The sequence below is a fragment of the Theobroma cacao genome, chromosome 3, assembly GCF_000208745.1.
Source record: "Theobroma cacao cultivar B97-61/B2 chromosome 3, Criollo_cocoa_genome_V2, whole genome shotgun sequence".
NCBI classification, from domain to species: domain Eukaryota; kingdom Viridiplantae; phylum Streptophyta; class Magnoliopsida; order Malvales; family Malvaceae; genus Theobroma; species Theobroma cacao.
Genome location: NC_030852.1, coordinates 2,213,500 through 2,228,947, shown reverse-complemented (window position 1 = coordinate 2,228,947; position 15,448 = coordinate 2,213,500). Strand labels below are relative to the sequence as shown.

The 15,448-nt window shown below is 32.3% G+C and overlaps 1 protein-coding gene across 2 annotated transcripts; it reads left to right on the top strand.

The window, feature by feature from the left end:
* Positions 6,010-11,255, top strand: LOC18604120 (NADH dehydrogenase [ubiquinone] 1 beta subcomplex subunit 10-B). Of its 2 annotated transcripts, none has more exons than XM_007036459.2 (3): positions 6,010-6,369; positions 6,745-6,794; positions 10,950-11,255. In XM_007036459.2, the coding sequence occupies exons 1-2, from the start codon at positions 6,081-6,083 to the stop codon at positions 6,774-6,776; spliced, it is 321 nt and encodes a 106-aa protein (XP_007036521.2). In that variant the 5' UTR covers positions 6,010-6,080; the 3' UTR covers positions 6,777-6,794; positions 10,950-11,255. The 2 variants fall into 2 exon arrangements, with proteins under 2 accessions (XP_007036521.2, XP_017974026.1); XM_018118537.1 differs by having other exon boundaries at positions 6,745-6,799.

The window sequence follows — 15,448 nt, the reverse complement described above, 5'->3', positions numbered from 1 at the left end:
AAGATTAGACTTGGCAATTTTGAATATGACATAAGAAGACACGAGGTTTAAACAGATTTGTGTTTGGCCTTAATGTATTTTGTATCTTAAAGTGTTAAACATGTTTAACATGTTTAAAACACGTTTAAACACAATTAATTAAACATGTTTTCGTGTCCACACGTATATTAGTGACACATTTATTAATAACTTGTTAAAGTTAACATTCTAAAACTATTTTACTCTTGTTTAAATAATTTTAAACAAATATTTTAAAAGATTTTCTTAATTTCATAAATATAATAAAGTAATAATATCCAAAACACTAATTGTTATGTTGATTTTTCTTTTCATTTAGATGAGTCGCACAAGCACACTCAACAACACAACAAAAGGTATGCTCAGCTTTCTTTTTCTTCTGGTTCTTTTCCTATTCCATTTTCTCAATACTTTCATTGATTATTCAACAAATTTTATCGATTATTTCACTGTTTCTTCTCTTCTTCTTTCTATTCGATGATTTCCCAAGAAATTAAAAATCCAAAAATCTTAACCTAAAGGCATTTTCCTCCAATTAGGTGGTGCTGTGGTAATGTTTAACAGGTTTGCTTTCTTCTCAAAATTTTATCAAATGTTAATGATTTAAATTTTAAATTTCTCCTACTAGTTGTTGTTTTTTTTTTAGTTGAGTATTTAACTTAATGAGAATTATATGTATTTGTTATTTAAAAAATTAGATTCAGATTTTAATTTCATTCTCTATTAAAAAGAAAAACATTTTATTGGAAACAAAAGAAGAATGGAATTATAAAAAAAATAGAGGTTTTTGATTTTCTTGGTTCTGGAATCAGAGGAGATTTAGGGGAATATTAATTTGATTGGTTAGTGATGCACAATGCAATCCAATTTGCTAGTTAATTTTAAATTAGCGTAAAAACATGTAGAACATTGTTACTATTATGTTGTTCTGCAAAGATGAAAAGTGAAAACTTTTATTTATTTTTGGCTTATTGTTATGTGCCTTTTTTCTTTCCATGAGCAAATTGTTTATCAGCTTATGTATATTTTTTTAGTGCTGCATATTTTTGCTTACTGATTTTATTTTTGCTACTGATGTTTGTAGATGGAATCTAGCAATGTTGATATTTCTCTTGAATCGAATGGTCATTTTGTGAAGAAAACTACTGATGATTGTGTAGAGATGAAAACACAAAAAAAGGTGGTTAACTTCAAAAGTTTAGACTTTTTTGAACGTTTGTCGAAAAGAACTCAATTAATGGAAAACCACAAACGAAGTGCAAGCTCTGTGGTTATTTTTTGAATTGTGAAAGCAAGAATGGGACAGATAATATGAAATGTCATAATGAAAAATGTGTTAGGAGAGAGACACATGATATAGGTTTAATGATTTTTTCTAAAAAAACATGGTTCAATGTTAATGAGGAATTCAAAGTTTGATCTAGAAAAGTTTTGTGAATTAGTAGTAGTGCCAATTGTGATAAATAATTTGCCTTTATCATTTATGGAGTATACTAGCATTAAGACTTTATTGACTTATTTGTGGGAAGATGTTGTTTTGTTCTCTAAGAACATTATCAAAGCTGACATACTTAAGATGCATAAAAAATAAGAATGTAAGATAAAATGCTTGCAGCATGAAACACTTGGTAGGATTTATTTGACTTTTGATTTGTGGACTTTTGCCACTATTGATGGGTATATATGTCTTACTACTCATTTTGTTGACAAAAATTAGGTTTTACAAAAAAAATTCTTGAGTTTTTCCTTTATGCCACCTCCACACAATGGTGTTGCTTTGAGTGAAAAGGTTCATGCATTGGTAGTTGAATGGGGAATCGAAAGTAAATCATTTTCTATGACATTGGACAATGCTTCTGCAAATGATACTCTATTGAGAAGTTGAAAGTGCATTTGAACATGGTAAAACCACTTTTAAGAGGTGAAAAGTTTCTTCATATAAAATGTTGTGCTCATATTGTTAATTTAATTATACAAGATGGTTTGAAAGAAGTTGATAGTGCTGTAAAAAAAGTGAGGGAAAGTATTAAGCATATGAAAAGTTCTTAAGGGAGAAAACAAAAGTTTTTAAAGTGTGTGAACATAATGCATTTAAATGCAAAAAGAGGCTTAAACAAGATATTCCAACTTGGTGGAACTCCACATTTCTCATGGTTGAAAGTGCACTTTATTTTCATTTGGTTTTTTCTCATTGTGAAATTAGTGAGTCAAATTTTAAGACTTATCCATCTAGAGATGACTGGGATAGAATTGAGAAACTTAACAAGTTCTTGAGTGCCTTTTATGAGATTACTTGTGTGTTTTTTGAAACAAAGCATCCCACAACCTACTTATATTTTCCTTCGGTATTCATGGCACGCATGCCCTTGCAAAAACATATGAATGGGGATGATGTGTATATGAAAAATATGTCTATGCAAATATTTCCTAAGTTTGACAAGTATTGGTCCGAATTTAGTGTGATTTTAGCAATAGTTGCGATATCTGATCCTCGATACAAGATTTGATTTGTGAAATGGAGTTACACAAACCTTTATGGGAGAAATTCAACTGAATTTAAAAAGATTAAAGATCATTTATTTGCTTTTTATAATGAATGTGCTGCCAAGGTTATGATGCTCCAACATCATCTTTAAATTACACTTTTTATGACTTACCTTTTGGGAGAAAGTTGTAAATGGGAAAAACAGAGTTCTTAAAGGTTTTTATTTTTTTAGTTTTGAAGTATTATTTTTTATTAAAATTTAATATGTTTTTGCTATTTTTTATTTGATTATTTTTTAATTGTTTTGTTTTTATTAAGGAGTTTGAGTATTTTCAAAATGAGTCTAGCGTTGCCAACAACAAATCTCAACTAGAGCAATATTTGGATGAACAAAAAATTGATGTGACAATAGAATTAGATATTTTACAATATTGGAAGACAAATCAGTTTCGTTATCCTAAGGATGTTGCCATAGCTTGTGATATCTTGGCCATTCTTGTATCCACAGTGTCTTCCGAATCTACTTTTAGTGTTAGTGGTAGAGTTCTTGATCAATATTGGAGCTTGCTTAAACTATGTTAGCCTTAAGTTACATCATGTTTTGATTTGACAAAAATCACTTGTTATCTTGAACTTAATGTCAAACATTTGAAATTGTCTTAAATATATTTTTAATCTCCTAAGATTACATAATTGTTTGAAAAATCATGCATCATTAAAGACATCTTATAACCTTTCAAACAATACATATTTAGCTAAGAAAATAAGAGCAAGCTTGTCTTGAAATGTTATTGGAATGCAGGAACAAGGCAAGGAAAAAATAGCTGAAGAAAAGTACCAAAAAGCTAATGAAACCTCAAGACACAAGTTAAAAGTTGTTCTTAGAAAAGCTCAAGTCAATCCAAAGGCAGAAAAAAGTGCAAAACTTGAAGAGTATGAAGCCATAGTCGACCTTGGAGTGTCTATAGTCGACCTTGTTCTAGAAAGTTGAAGAAAACAAAGTTTTAAACAGACATAGTCAACCTTGACAAGTCAAAAGCATGAAATAATTGACTTTACAAAGACAATCGACTATAGAGGAGGTATAGTCGACTATAGCAGCTAGATTTTCAAAAAACACCCTCTTAGAAGTTGGATCAAGTAGAAGAAGGTTATACTCAACTATAGACCCCTAAATTGATAAATTTGAAGAACATAATCAACCTTAAGAGCGTTGTAGTCGACCCTTAAGCTTCATCAATGGTTAGATATATTCAAACTTGTGTCTAACGGCTCCAAACTTGACGCTAGCTATAAATAGCTACATTTGAGTTGTTTAGAAGCAAGAGAAGACCTAAACCAAAGCCTTAAACCCTATAGAAATCTCCAAAAGCTTATATTCACTCTTTAGCTTCATTTGAGTCTTTCACCAAGTGTACAAAAGTTGAATACTTGCTTCATTGAGCTAATATTTATTCTCTGACTACACTCATGCTTAAAGTCTTAGCACCTAACTTTTGTAAAGGCATTTTCTTGCTGAAATTTGTACCCCATTATAAAAGTTCTAGCTTAACTTTGAAAAGCTATTTGTAGGTGCTTATGGTTGAGCTCGTAAAAATAATTGTTGGTGTGTTATCGCTTGATCTCGTTAGAAAGCAAAAATCCTTTTGTGGATTATGTAAGGGTTATTGCTTGATCCCATAAAAAGTTGGTGTCAGGATTTTCGCTTGATTTCGTTAAAAAGCAAGAATTTTTTTAGTGGATTAAAAATTCATTGGTTGCCAGGGGAATGGATATAGATATCGAAAAAACTAAACCATAACATCTTTGTATCTCTTTTTAATTTTCCACATTATTATTCATTACTTGCATTTGCCTTAGTAAAATAGTTTTGTATTGATTTATTTTTTTACACTTAGGAAAATATTTTTACTTTGTCATTCATAATTGTTATTTAACTTAAGAAAATATCTTATTTTACTATATTATTTTTATGCGTAGTGATTTATTGTTGAAAACTTGTTGTTGTACTAAAATATATTTTTGGGTGAAAAAGTTTTAGTTTTTATACTTAATTTTGCAAAAAAAAATTTTAAATACCAATTCACCCCCTTTTTGGTATTTTACTCTTTAAGACTTCTATATTAACAAATTAGATGTTCCGAAGGAAATTTTATGTTCTAAAGATTGGCTATTTGGGGAAATTGTAATACATTCTCATTCTTTGATATTCTTTTTTATTATTTTTCTTGTGTTTAAATGCATGATTAGAATAAGTTTGATTTATTTATATGCTTCTAATAAACATTTTTTATATTGTAGAATCTGTAGAAACAGAGTTGAACAATCTTACCACAGATGTCATGACTTTATATATTAGTAGGGCAGAAATAACATAACAGAATGCTTTATGCCTAATGTCAAAGATTAACATTGAAAGATAATGCCTTAAATTTTATTTTAAATTATATTAATTTTTTTATTTTGATCTAATTTATTAATATATTGTTTCCATTTCATCATTAGGTTTTGGGAGATCGAAATGATGTGACATTGGTAAGCAAATTTTCAATTTTGATTTAGTGTTAGGAATTGTTCATGGTTTAGCATTTAGAATTGTTCATGGTTGATATGTATTTAATTATGGTTGAAAATAATAGATGATTTTAGATATTATTAGTATTTAAAGGTTAGATGTTAATGTATGTTATTTATGCTAAATTTTATTATATTTGATACTATTATTATTTTGTTATAATTATTTTTATAATTACTGATTTAAATTTGAATGATAAAATTAAATACTTGTAATTTAATCATGTAATTTAATTGTGTAAATGTGTAAAATGTGTTAATCGCTATTCGTGTTTACAATCGTGTCATGTCTAGAAAAAAATTATAACACGATTAATAAATGTGTTAGTCGTGTTGTATCGTGTTACGTAGTTAATAATGATGTCCGTGTATATGTTTTAGATTTTGATACGAATAATTATTCGTGTCGTGTTCGTGTTTACTCAAATAATCGTTAATACCTTATATTGACACGACACAATTAAATACGCGAACAGGAATTACCACCCTTATATAGGAAAAGGGATGTCGTAAGGTGATTTTAACTATGAACAACAAAACTGCTATACAAGTGATTTAAATGAAAACAAATTAATCAAATATTAATTCAAATTTGACTTTAACTATTAAAAATCTCTTAAAAGAAAAAATGATAAGTTAGTATCATTCATATGTATCGCGAATCTAATCATTTGATCGATTTTCTTGCGAACATTGATTTTCAATATCCTATTACTACGACGTTTCATAGAGATCCTCTTAGAGATTGTGCTTCAATTTTATATAGTGATGTTATAAGAATTTCATTTCCACGTATTGTTTTGATAAAAATGTACTATTTTTAGTTCTTTCTAAAAAAGAATTGGATTTCTTATCTCGGGCCTTAAACTAAATCAAAATCAGATTTAGGCCGATGGACAACAAAACACAAGACCCAACTTCCAAAGCCCAAAATCGCCACACGACTAAAACGGACCACAGCGCAAAGAAGAGCAGAGTGAGGAAAAGAGAGGCAGAGTGGAAAATGGGGAGGAAGAAGGGAGTCCCAGAGTTCGATGAAACGGCGCCGGATGACTTCGACCCGGCCAATCCCTACAAGGACCCGGTGGCGATGCTGGAAATGAGGGAGCATATAGTTCGAGAGAAATGGATCGACATAGAGAAGGCGAAGATCCTCCGAGACAAGGTGAGGTGGTGTTACCGCATCGAAGGAGTCAACCATCTCCAGAAGTGCCGCCACCTCGTTCGCCAGTACCTCGACGCCACCCGCGGCATCGGTTGGGGCAAGGAAGGCCGCCACCCTTCCCTCCACGGTCTTAATCCTTTTTTTTTCCTCTTTATACTTTTTTTATATAAACTTTTTACTTTAAGCTCCTTTGGTGGTTACTTTTGTTGCTTGCTTTTTGTTTCTTGGAAGGAAATCTGGAATTTGAAAAAGGCGTAATTTTATTGGAGTAAGTGAACGTATGATTTTACAATTGGTAATGGGTTATTATTTAACTAGTTCATTAGTTTTCAATCGAATAGAAATCGTTTCTTTTACTTTTTAGCATTTTTGAGGAAGCAAAAAACAAAGCAAGTAGTAAAAGCAACGAAACATGGGGCATTGTTTGCAGATTAGTCACATGTTGTTTGCCGAACGAATAGCTGAACTGTTTTAATTCTGTCTTGATGATTTGGGGTTTTAGGTCCGAAAGTTGAGGAGGTTGAGTCAGACTGAGAGGCTGCATTCACTTATGTAAGGTATTCTCAGGCCTTTTATTCATTGAACTATCTACTGAACAATTTTTTAGTTCAATGAAATCATTTCCTGCCTTTTTTTTGTTGTTGTTTGTGTGTGGAACTGTTTGGTTGAATCTAATAAATTTGTTAAAAAAAGTATAAAACAAGTTAACTGAGTCAGGTAGCCGTAATTATGCCTGTGATATGAAGTTATGGAAAGTTTTTTGAAGTCAATATGGTGGACAAACATATGAGATTGTGCAAAAAAGGTAGAAAAAGAATAGTTTAAGCTTATTTGATGGCAAAAACTCTATGGAAATCACTGAAATTTAGCTCTTTGCATCGACTTTTTTGTTGGTTATGTTGGTGAGAGTTGGGAACAATGGTATGTTTTTGGATTTGCACTGAGAAGGAAAGAACTGCGACTGGATTATATGGAAAAGCTACTTAATTTGTAGATTTATTGATAAGTTTGCTCTGGTGATAAGCTTTTTCAGCATGAATATTCAAAAGAGATGAAGAGGGCTATTACGAATGACGAAACTACAGCTATAAAGCTGTTCACCCACTTAAACATAATTGCTGAGTTTTATTTAATTATTTATTTTGGGGTGGATTAGGGGGTTTAAGGGTTCCTGCAATTAACTTGTGCAATCAGTTGGGTGCCAAATGATTAGGAACTTTTTATCATCTTGCAAGGAGACAAAGCATTACTAAGCCTAAGATTGTAAGGCCAGTGAACCATATAAGCTCAGAAACCTGCTATGTCTTTTATTACTTTTCAAGGTCACTGAGTTCCTAATTATGATGGAGTCTTTGTGGAACACCACATGGGTGTAATAACTGTGGCATCCACTTGGAATGGTTTAATCAGTATGGTTTAAGCATTAGGAGCACAAATTTGTCTGGTGGGTTTGACTGAATCACTGAGTAACTTGGAATTCACTTTCAAGAAAATTTTGGCGGAGTGGTGTATATATAATGTGTAATGTGATGCTTTATGTGTTATTTTTGGATGAATTTTAATTATTAGGTGAATACAGCGTTTTTCTTGGCATGCCTTTTTCTCATGCTGCAGTATTGTTTGATGAGATAAAGGTGAAAAGATAGAGTAGCACCTTAGACTTCATGAGGTTTCCATTGATTAGAATTCAGTTAGGTTACAAGGAATGTGGTTACTCTAAAATTGAGAATAGAAATGGGAGAGTGCAAATTGAAGGCAAAGAGATTCATAAAGTTGAAATTATCTGCTTGAAGGACAGTTTCATTCATGTATCGGGGTAGTTTGGATAAAATGAACTATCGCAACTGAGTGTTGTCATTGTAGAAGTTACCATCTTAAATGGAAAATTTAATAGGCTGGCTGTTAGAGAAAATACTACTATGACTTAAATGTTAGGGAATTTTGAAACTAGATTTTATATTAAGAACAGGAGTGAAATTGAAAGATGATCTTAAGACTGTTATCTAGTAATTCTAAGAGGATATGTTAGACTTAGAAAAGTAAATGCTTTTTTTTTTCCCACAAAAAGGTGGAGTTGGTGTCATATGCAAATTAGACTTGTGCATCTGCCAATTCGGAGAAAATTGTTGAGTTGAAGCAGTATTAAAATTAAAAAATTAAAGCAAGAATCATAATTTCAACGTGGTTGCAGAATCTTTCATTTTTGAATTATGTAGATATGGGCTGGGAATGAAAAAAAAATACATTTTGTTGTGTTTGACCTAAACTTCATATTGATGATTTCAGTTAAGTTGTATAATCTTGTTGTGTGTGTGAAGATATACAATTGAACACAAAAGGTATAGGTTGGTGCATCAAAATACATCATTTATGTGTTGCAATGTAGTTGTTGTGAGGAAGGAGCTTAGGTGATTGCGAAAACTTTTAGTTAGTTTTGAATTTGCAGCTATTTTAATTTGGCGTGTTATTTAGTAGGCTTGAACTTAAAATGAAGTGATAGTTTCTGTTAATGTGTCCGGATTGGAGCTAATATGCCTATAGTTTGAAACTCCAAGAGCTCCCCTTTTGTGATGATGAAAGGAGAAGTATTAGAGAATTATCCTTCATAATTTTGATGTATGTGTTCCAATATGTTTGCTTAATGTTGCTGTTAGATTAATATTTCTTTCCTTTTTTGAGTGCATGCTTTTGGATTAAATTTCTAAGCCTGAAGAATGATTAACTAAGATTTTTCTGAAATATAAACTAAAGGACTAAGAAGGGAAACGGGAAAAAAATCTTACTTTTGTCTATGTTGCTGAAGTCTGAATGTACATTTTCATCTACTTTGGTGCATCTACCTTTTTTTTTTTTTTTTTGCATCTGTTATCACGCTAATTGATAGAGGCTTGATGATTAGCTCCAAATTCAAGGTGGTTTATAAAGTGCATTCTAAGTTAGAAACATCTGTTTCTGTTTTTGTTTACTATTCCTTTTCATTTTGTATATTTCTTTTAAATATATCCCCTTTAAGATCAGCTTCATATGGTATGTAAGATAACTATGCTGCAGAAGAAATTTACTAAAATACCTAAGATGTTGGGTACTGACAGAAGGCTTTTTTTTTTCCTTTTGTTACACGTAAGACGCTGGGTGCTCTTTATAGCTTAAATTTTTAGTTTTTGCTAGTAAAAATTAAGTTCGATATGGTTATCACTTTTACTACTTGCTTTTTGTTATTTACTTGTTTCCTTCAATGTTGCTGTAAAATGAAAACAATTAGTAAAAAGCATAATAATATTTAATTAAAGATTAGCAAATAGCTAAGATGTAAAACTTTTCCAAACATAATTGTTCTATATAAAGTAAATCATGTATTCTGTTATCTTTAAAAATAAATTTGTAAGTTTAAAATTTTGTTTTTGTATCTTAATGCATTTTTTGCATTTTGTTTTTGGAAGCAAAAAACATATACAAAAAATAACAATCAAGTAGAGCTTAAGCTTTTATTGTGACCTTTACTTTTGCGTAATGTAATAAATAAATAGATCTCTCTATTATTTTATTCTGTCCCTTTCATCCAGGATAATGCTCATTGATATATGGTTTCAACTTCTTTTTTTATCCATGATAAGGCTCATTGATTTATGGTAAAAATTAAAACCATTTTTAGGGCAAGAACTTGGCGAGGATACCTGACTGATATTTGTTGTTCCCTTTCATCCCCATTTCATTTTGTGAAGATTTCTTTTGGGGCTGTGTTTTGATTCCTCCATCCTTTTTGTTAATAGAGAACTAGAATTTTAAAAAAAATTTGCACAATCTTAAAAGCTTTTAGTGCTTCCAACTTTAATGCAAGGATTTTTTTTTAAGTAGAGAAATGGGCCATTTTAGGCCGTGTAGGCTGGCATATGGAACTAAGTTAATGCATTCGAAAATACTTTCATAGGTTTTTAATGAAGATCGTGATGACAAGTTGTCTTCCAAGAGTAATTGTTCCTGGATTTCTTAGGCAGTTTACCTTATTATCAATTGAGTGCATTCATAGGACAGTTGTCGATTTGCTGTATACTTTGAAAGTTGAAAGTGTGGTGGAGAGATATTCTTTCTAAGGGAGTTTACATAAAAATTTATTTTGCATAGTGGCCATCATAGTTTTCATGATTTAAGGTCTAAACTAATCCATTTGCTTCACAGTTTGTTTATTATTTTTTTTTGAAAATGAAAGTTGTTGGTACCTTGTGGTTTTCTAAATGCAATAAAGCAATGATGGGATGGGATATCTAAATATTTGTATTAAGGAGGTTTATATCAATAAGATTTTGATAAGAGTTGATATGAACGCTCTGCTCCAACGTGAGGCCTATGATGTGACATGATATTTAGATTTTCCGGGCAATGAAAGCGTGTAATAGATAAATAAATAAAAGAACAGTACTTTGGTTTTAGCTTCATGTGGTTGTGGTTCAGTTTCTTTCATTTCAGCATGAATAAGACTTTTTCTCTCTCTCCTTTTAATTTTCTGAATTATATGGTTTATTCCGTCTTCATTATCTTTTTATGTGGTGTGACTTCTGAGTTGCGTATTTCTGATTTGAAGGCTGTCTTCACAATTATTCAAATCAATCTCTATGCGTGTCAATATGACTTATTATGCATCTTGCTAGAAACAGGGTGCAAAATTCACCTTGGTAACAATAGAATTAATGTTGTGCTTCACTCTTGCAGGGGACTGAATTTCGGGCCAGTGAAGGAATGCATAAAACGAGGGATTTGAATAACTGTCTACTTACATTGTTATTATTGTTGTTTGCATTGTAAGACTCATATAATGAACAGGACAGGATGATCTCTTTATCATTTTTCTTTTCTCCATGTTAACCCTTTTTTTTTTCCTTTTCCTTTTCCTTTCTTATTAGTCATGCTATTACTTGGGCGAGTCTATCCATAACAGTACATGAGATAATGAAATAAGTTTCTTGTCATTTCCTGCTTGAAATATATACCTTATTGATAAGGGATTTGTAGTTTTCATATCCAGTTTGATTGCTGATGTGAAGGAGTTGAAAGACAAGATGTCTTTTTCTGCCTATTTTGAGTTTTGGAGGGCTTGACTTCTAGATTCTCAACTGTTGTACCGACTCCAAATTCAGATGCAGCTTCAACTCATATTATGCCATCTAATGGATTGGAAACTTTGATGCTTCTCTCTCCTATTTCATTTTTCTTGTCCAACATGCAGTTTGACCAGGTTTGCAGATATCATTTGGCCTTATGCCATTGGAAACAGGGTCTTTTGGTAAAACCTCTACAATGACAGATCTTTGTTCTCTAATGGGACTTGTCAAATTAATTTCCCAATGCTTGGTTTTCTAAGTTCCTTAGCAATTCGTTTTTAATGTTTGGGACTCGCCTCCCATCTGGAAACCTTGTCTCTTTGATTTAAAAAGGACTAAGAAAATCTGAGTTGCCTTTGGAAGAAGTAGACCTTAGCAAGAAAAAGGCTCGTCTTTGGTATACATAATGCTTACAAGTCACAATAAGAAATGAATACCCAGTGTTTAAACTGGAGTTTTTACGGCTGAAGGGAATGCTCAGAACAAAGACTACTAAAGCAACTTCTGTGCTGTCCTGTATGGTCAGCTTGCAGCATCTGCAAGTTTTGCCCAGTGCAGGACAACTGAAGATGGTGGAGAGAGTGGGAACTTCTTAATCTTGAGGCTTTGTTCTTGGAATGTCACGGCAATCCTCTCAGTCAAGTTTACTCTCTGAGCTGCAACCTGCCAACTTCCACAGCACTTGATCTCCATTTTAGTCACTGTGAAGCTGGATAAAAACCTGAAAAGAGTTGAAAAAAAGTTACAAGTTAAGCCAGGATTGAGAAAAGAAAAAAAAAAAAAAAGGGCAGATGAGTTCGAAGACAAGATCAAAACAAGATTTTGGGAATATTTGTTCTCCTAAACAGGTGCAGTGCATGGAGATGAAACCAGGAGCTCCCTTCAGTCCAATGGGTGGGCAAAGTATGTGGAAGGAGTTGCTCCCACACCATGCATCGGGCTAAACTCAACATTCATAATCTTCTCTCTCTTTTTTGGGTGATGAATTTTGGCAAATCTTTCCAATAAAACACTAAGCATAACCCAATGCATGAGATGGCAGCTCTATCCACATCTCTGCCCCCTGTATTGGACTGAAAGGAGCTCCTTAGCCCCCCTCTCTACTTATTTTCTCCTCAAAACTCTCAAGGAAGAAGGAAAGAGATGGTCCTTTCTTCCTTGTTGCTGCTTCCTTAAATACAACTTGCCCTCCTTCAAAAAGGTTTTTGTCTGATACCAAGTCAAGAGCCCTTGACAGAGAGCATGCATTCGGGGGAATCTTCCCATTTTCTTTCCAGACCCAGTTAAATCATATGGGTTTCCAAGAGCTTTTGTCCTCATTCAGCTTTTTCATCTCATTCGAGGATTCTATTGTTTTTTCAACACTTTTAACAATTAATCAAAGTTAAAAATGCAACACATTATAAGGGAAACCATCCCATATGAAAACTAATAGATCTGTAAATTATTAACAAGTCTTGATCGTGGAATTATTCCACAAAGTGAGGCACAGTTCAACAAAGGACATACTTGAAACTGTCCAAAACAAAAAAATTTACCCTATGACCCAATCTCCATCTGCATCAGATATTTATTTACCATACAAAAGCAATGCATCATCCTGATGCATGCCCCTTTAATTTCAGTCCTGTTTGTGGTTTATGACTGATGTTTCATTTGTGTGGATTTTTCTCCTTTCTTTTCAATAGGAATTGGTCAATTATTTAGCAAAATTGCTGTCATTCTGTCAATCACATTGTGAAAAGGAATTTTAAATAAAAATAAATTTACCTATTCTTGAAATGACTTTAAACTACATTTACCGTCATCCTCGTTAAATTTTAAATAAATATTTAATTTAAAATCAATTAATATTTTTATAAAAATTATTATCACCTAAATACTTTTAGTAACATATAAAGATAAAATTTTATAGAGTAGCATGAGAAAAGCTTGACGAAGGAACCAATAAATAAGAATAATGTCACTGATGTCACGTTAAAACAAATATTCAATTTAATAACTGTTTTTTCTTTTTATAATTGGAATCATGCTTTTCAAATAGAAAATTATGTATCAAATGAACTAAGTGCTAACAACCGCCTTACCACTTACAGCAAAATGTTTAATTTTTAAACAAAGAATTAATGATTCTGTCATGGAGCTGTTCGCCACTTCAATAACAACAATCCAAACAAATACAAAAGCAAGGTCTTTGCTCTCCTAGCATGTAGCCTACGTTGCTGTCTGAGGTTCATGAAATCTTTGAAGAGATTCAGCCGTACCATATTATCTTCATTAGATTCACAGTTGCAGCGCTGGAAAACAAAAAGATTTCTCAGCCTTTTTCCTTCTTTTTCATGCAAGAAGACAACCGAGACAGTTATCAAAGCCCAAAAGGGTTTTCCCTGATACACCCTTTGTCCACAGCATTGAGCCAAACCACCCCCAAATGAAACCCCAGCCGTTTGATTCCCTCCCCAACATTGATTCAATATGGATGGTCTTCCTCTCGTTTTGAAACCTCAAAGTATTGGTGTTGGTTTTGTCTCTTCTCCGTCCCTGGGGTTTTGTGAAGTGTTGGAGACTTAAAAAAATGTTTCCCATGTTTGGAAGGGAGGAAAGGGAAGGAAAAGATGACTGGAAAAGATGTTGCCTTTTGAGTGACATGACTTTGTTTGAGTTACGAGAAGGCTTAGGGTTAGGGGTACGGCTGTGAGTTGTGAAGGTTTTAGCATTTGTCCTTCTCCTAGGTGCTTGGATTCGGATTCTCTCTTCTAAAGAGGTGCATGCATGCTCATGATTTCACCCTCATTATCCCTTCGGGGTATTTCATGGCTTTTTCTTTCTCTCCATTTTCATTTATTAACTAAGTAAATTTCACCTCTCAATGCCTATAACATACTTAAAAAGGGAGGTCTTAAATGGGGTTCCTCCCTTAACCACGTTCGCTTTGAAAGAGTGCTTAGAAAGATTAAATAATATTTTCAAAAGGAGTCTTAAATTGTTCATGTGAATTGTAAAGATATGAATTGCATACGTGAGTGTCTTATATTTGACCTATATGCAACGTTTGAGTCATACTCTAATTTAACTAAACAAGCTTCTCCATTTGCAATTCCTTTTTTCCATCTGTCATTACATGTGAGGTTTATAAGTTTAAGTTTAGTCTTATTGGTATTTTTATTATTTACATTTTGTATATGTTATTTTGTTGTATCATTGCAAGAATTTTATCGAGGTGGCATATTTCATGTTCCATGATATCAATTTTGGAGTTCTCTTAAAATTAGTTGTTTCAATCTCGAAACCAATTAACAAGTGAGATCTTTGAGTTAAATTTACGCTCTTGATATGCTATAATATAATTTTTATGAGAGATGTATATTTCATATTCCATGATCTTTGAGTTAAAAACACAAGTGTAAAAGGGTATTCTCAAAATATAAGTTTGTGTCTCAATTCAAGCTTCTAATTAATGAGAAATGTATTTTCAAGCATTGCACGGTATCGTTTTCGCTCATGTTCTTAACAAAATTAATAATTAACTCAATGCTAATTTTAACAAAATTAAATAATGAGTGAATTCTTACTATTTAATAATTTAGAGTGATTCTTGAAATGCAATACGTTAAGTTTTAAATCCTCATAACATTCTGTATAGGTTGAGAATTTCGTATTTCATGTACTGGAAGCTTAAAATTTCATTAAAAAAGTGACAAATCTGACATATTTCTCAAAATATTAATAATTTAGTAGATAGGTTTACTAAAATCGATATTCAGTATATATATATATATGATGTTAATGTTTAGGTCATCTTTTGCTGTGAATTGAATGATTGTGTTTTCCATTAAGTTTGAAAAAATATGTAGCATTGAAAAGGAAAGATGAAATTCCCCATTTGGATGGTTTCCTCGCCGAGTCAAGACCTTTGGCCAGAAAGAATGTGGGCTGGCTCCGGGAAATCTGCCATGAATGCAGTTGCAATCGCCTGGCCCGTATTTACACTGAGAGCTGTGGTGCCAAATGAGCCTCAGGCTGGGCAGAATTGAACCCTTCGCTGCAACCACGATTTGTTGGATAAGGTCTGACCCACCTAGGTAACCCGTCCAAAAGAAGGGAAAAGAG

Coding starts and splice junctions, on each gene's coding strand:
- LOC18604120 (XM_007036459.2), top strand. CDS start 6,081: ATGGGGAGGAAGAAGGGAGTCCCAGAGTTCGATGAAACGGCGCCGGAT. Junction 6,370..6,744: donor CCGCCACCCTTCCCTCCACG/GTCTTAATCCTT, acceptor TTGGGGTTTTAG/GTCCGAAAGTTGAGGAGGTT.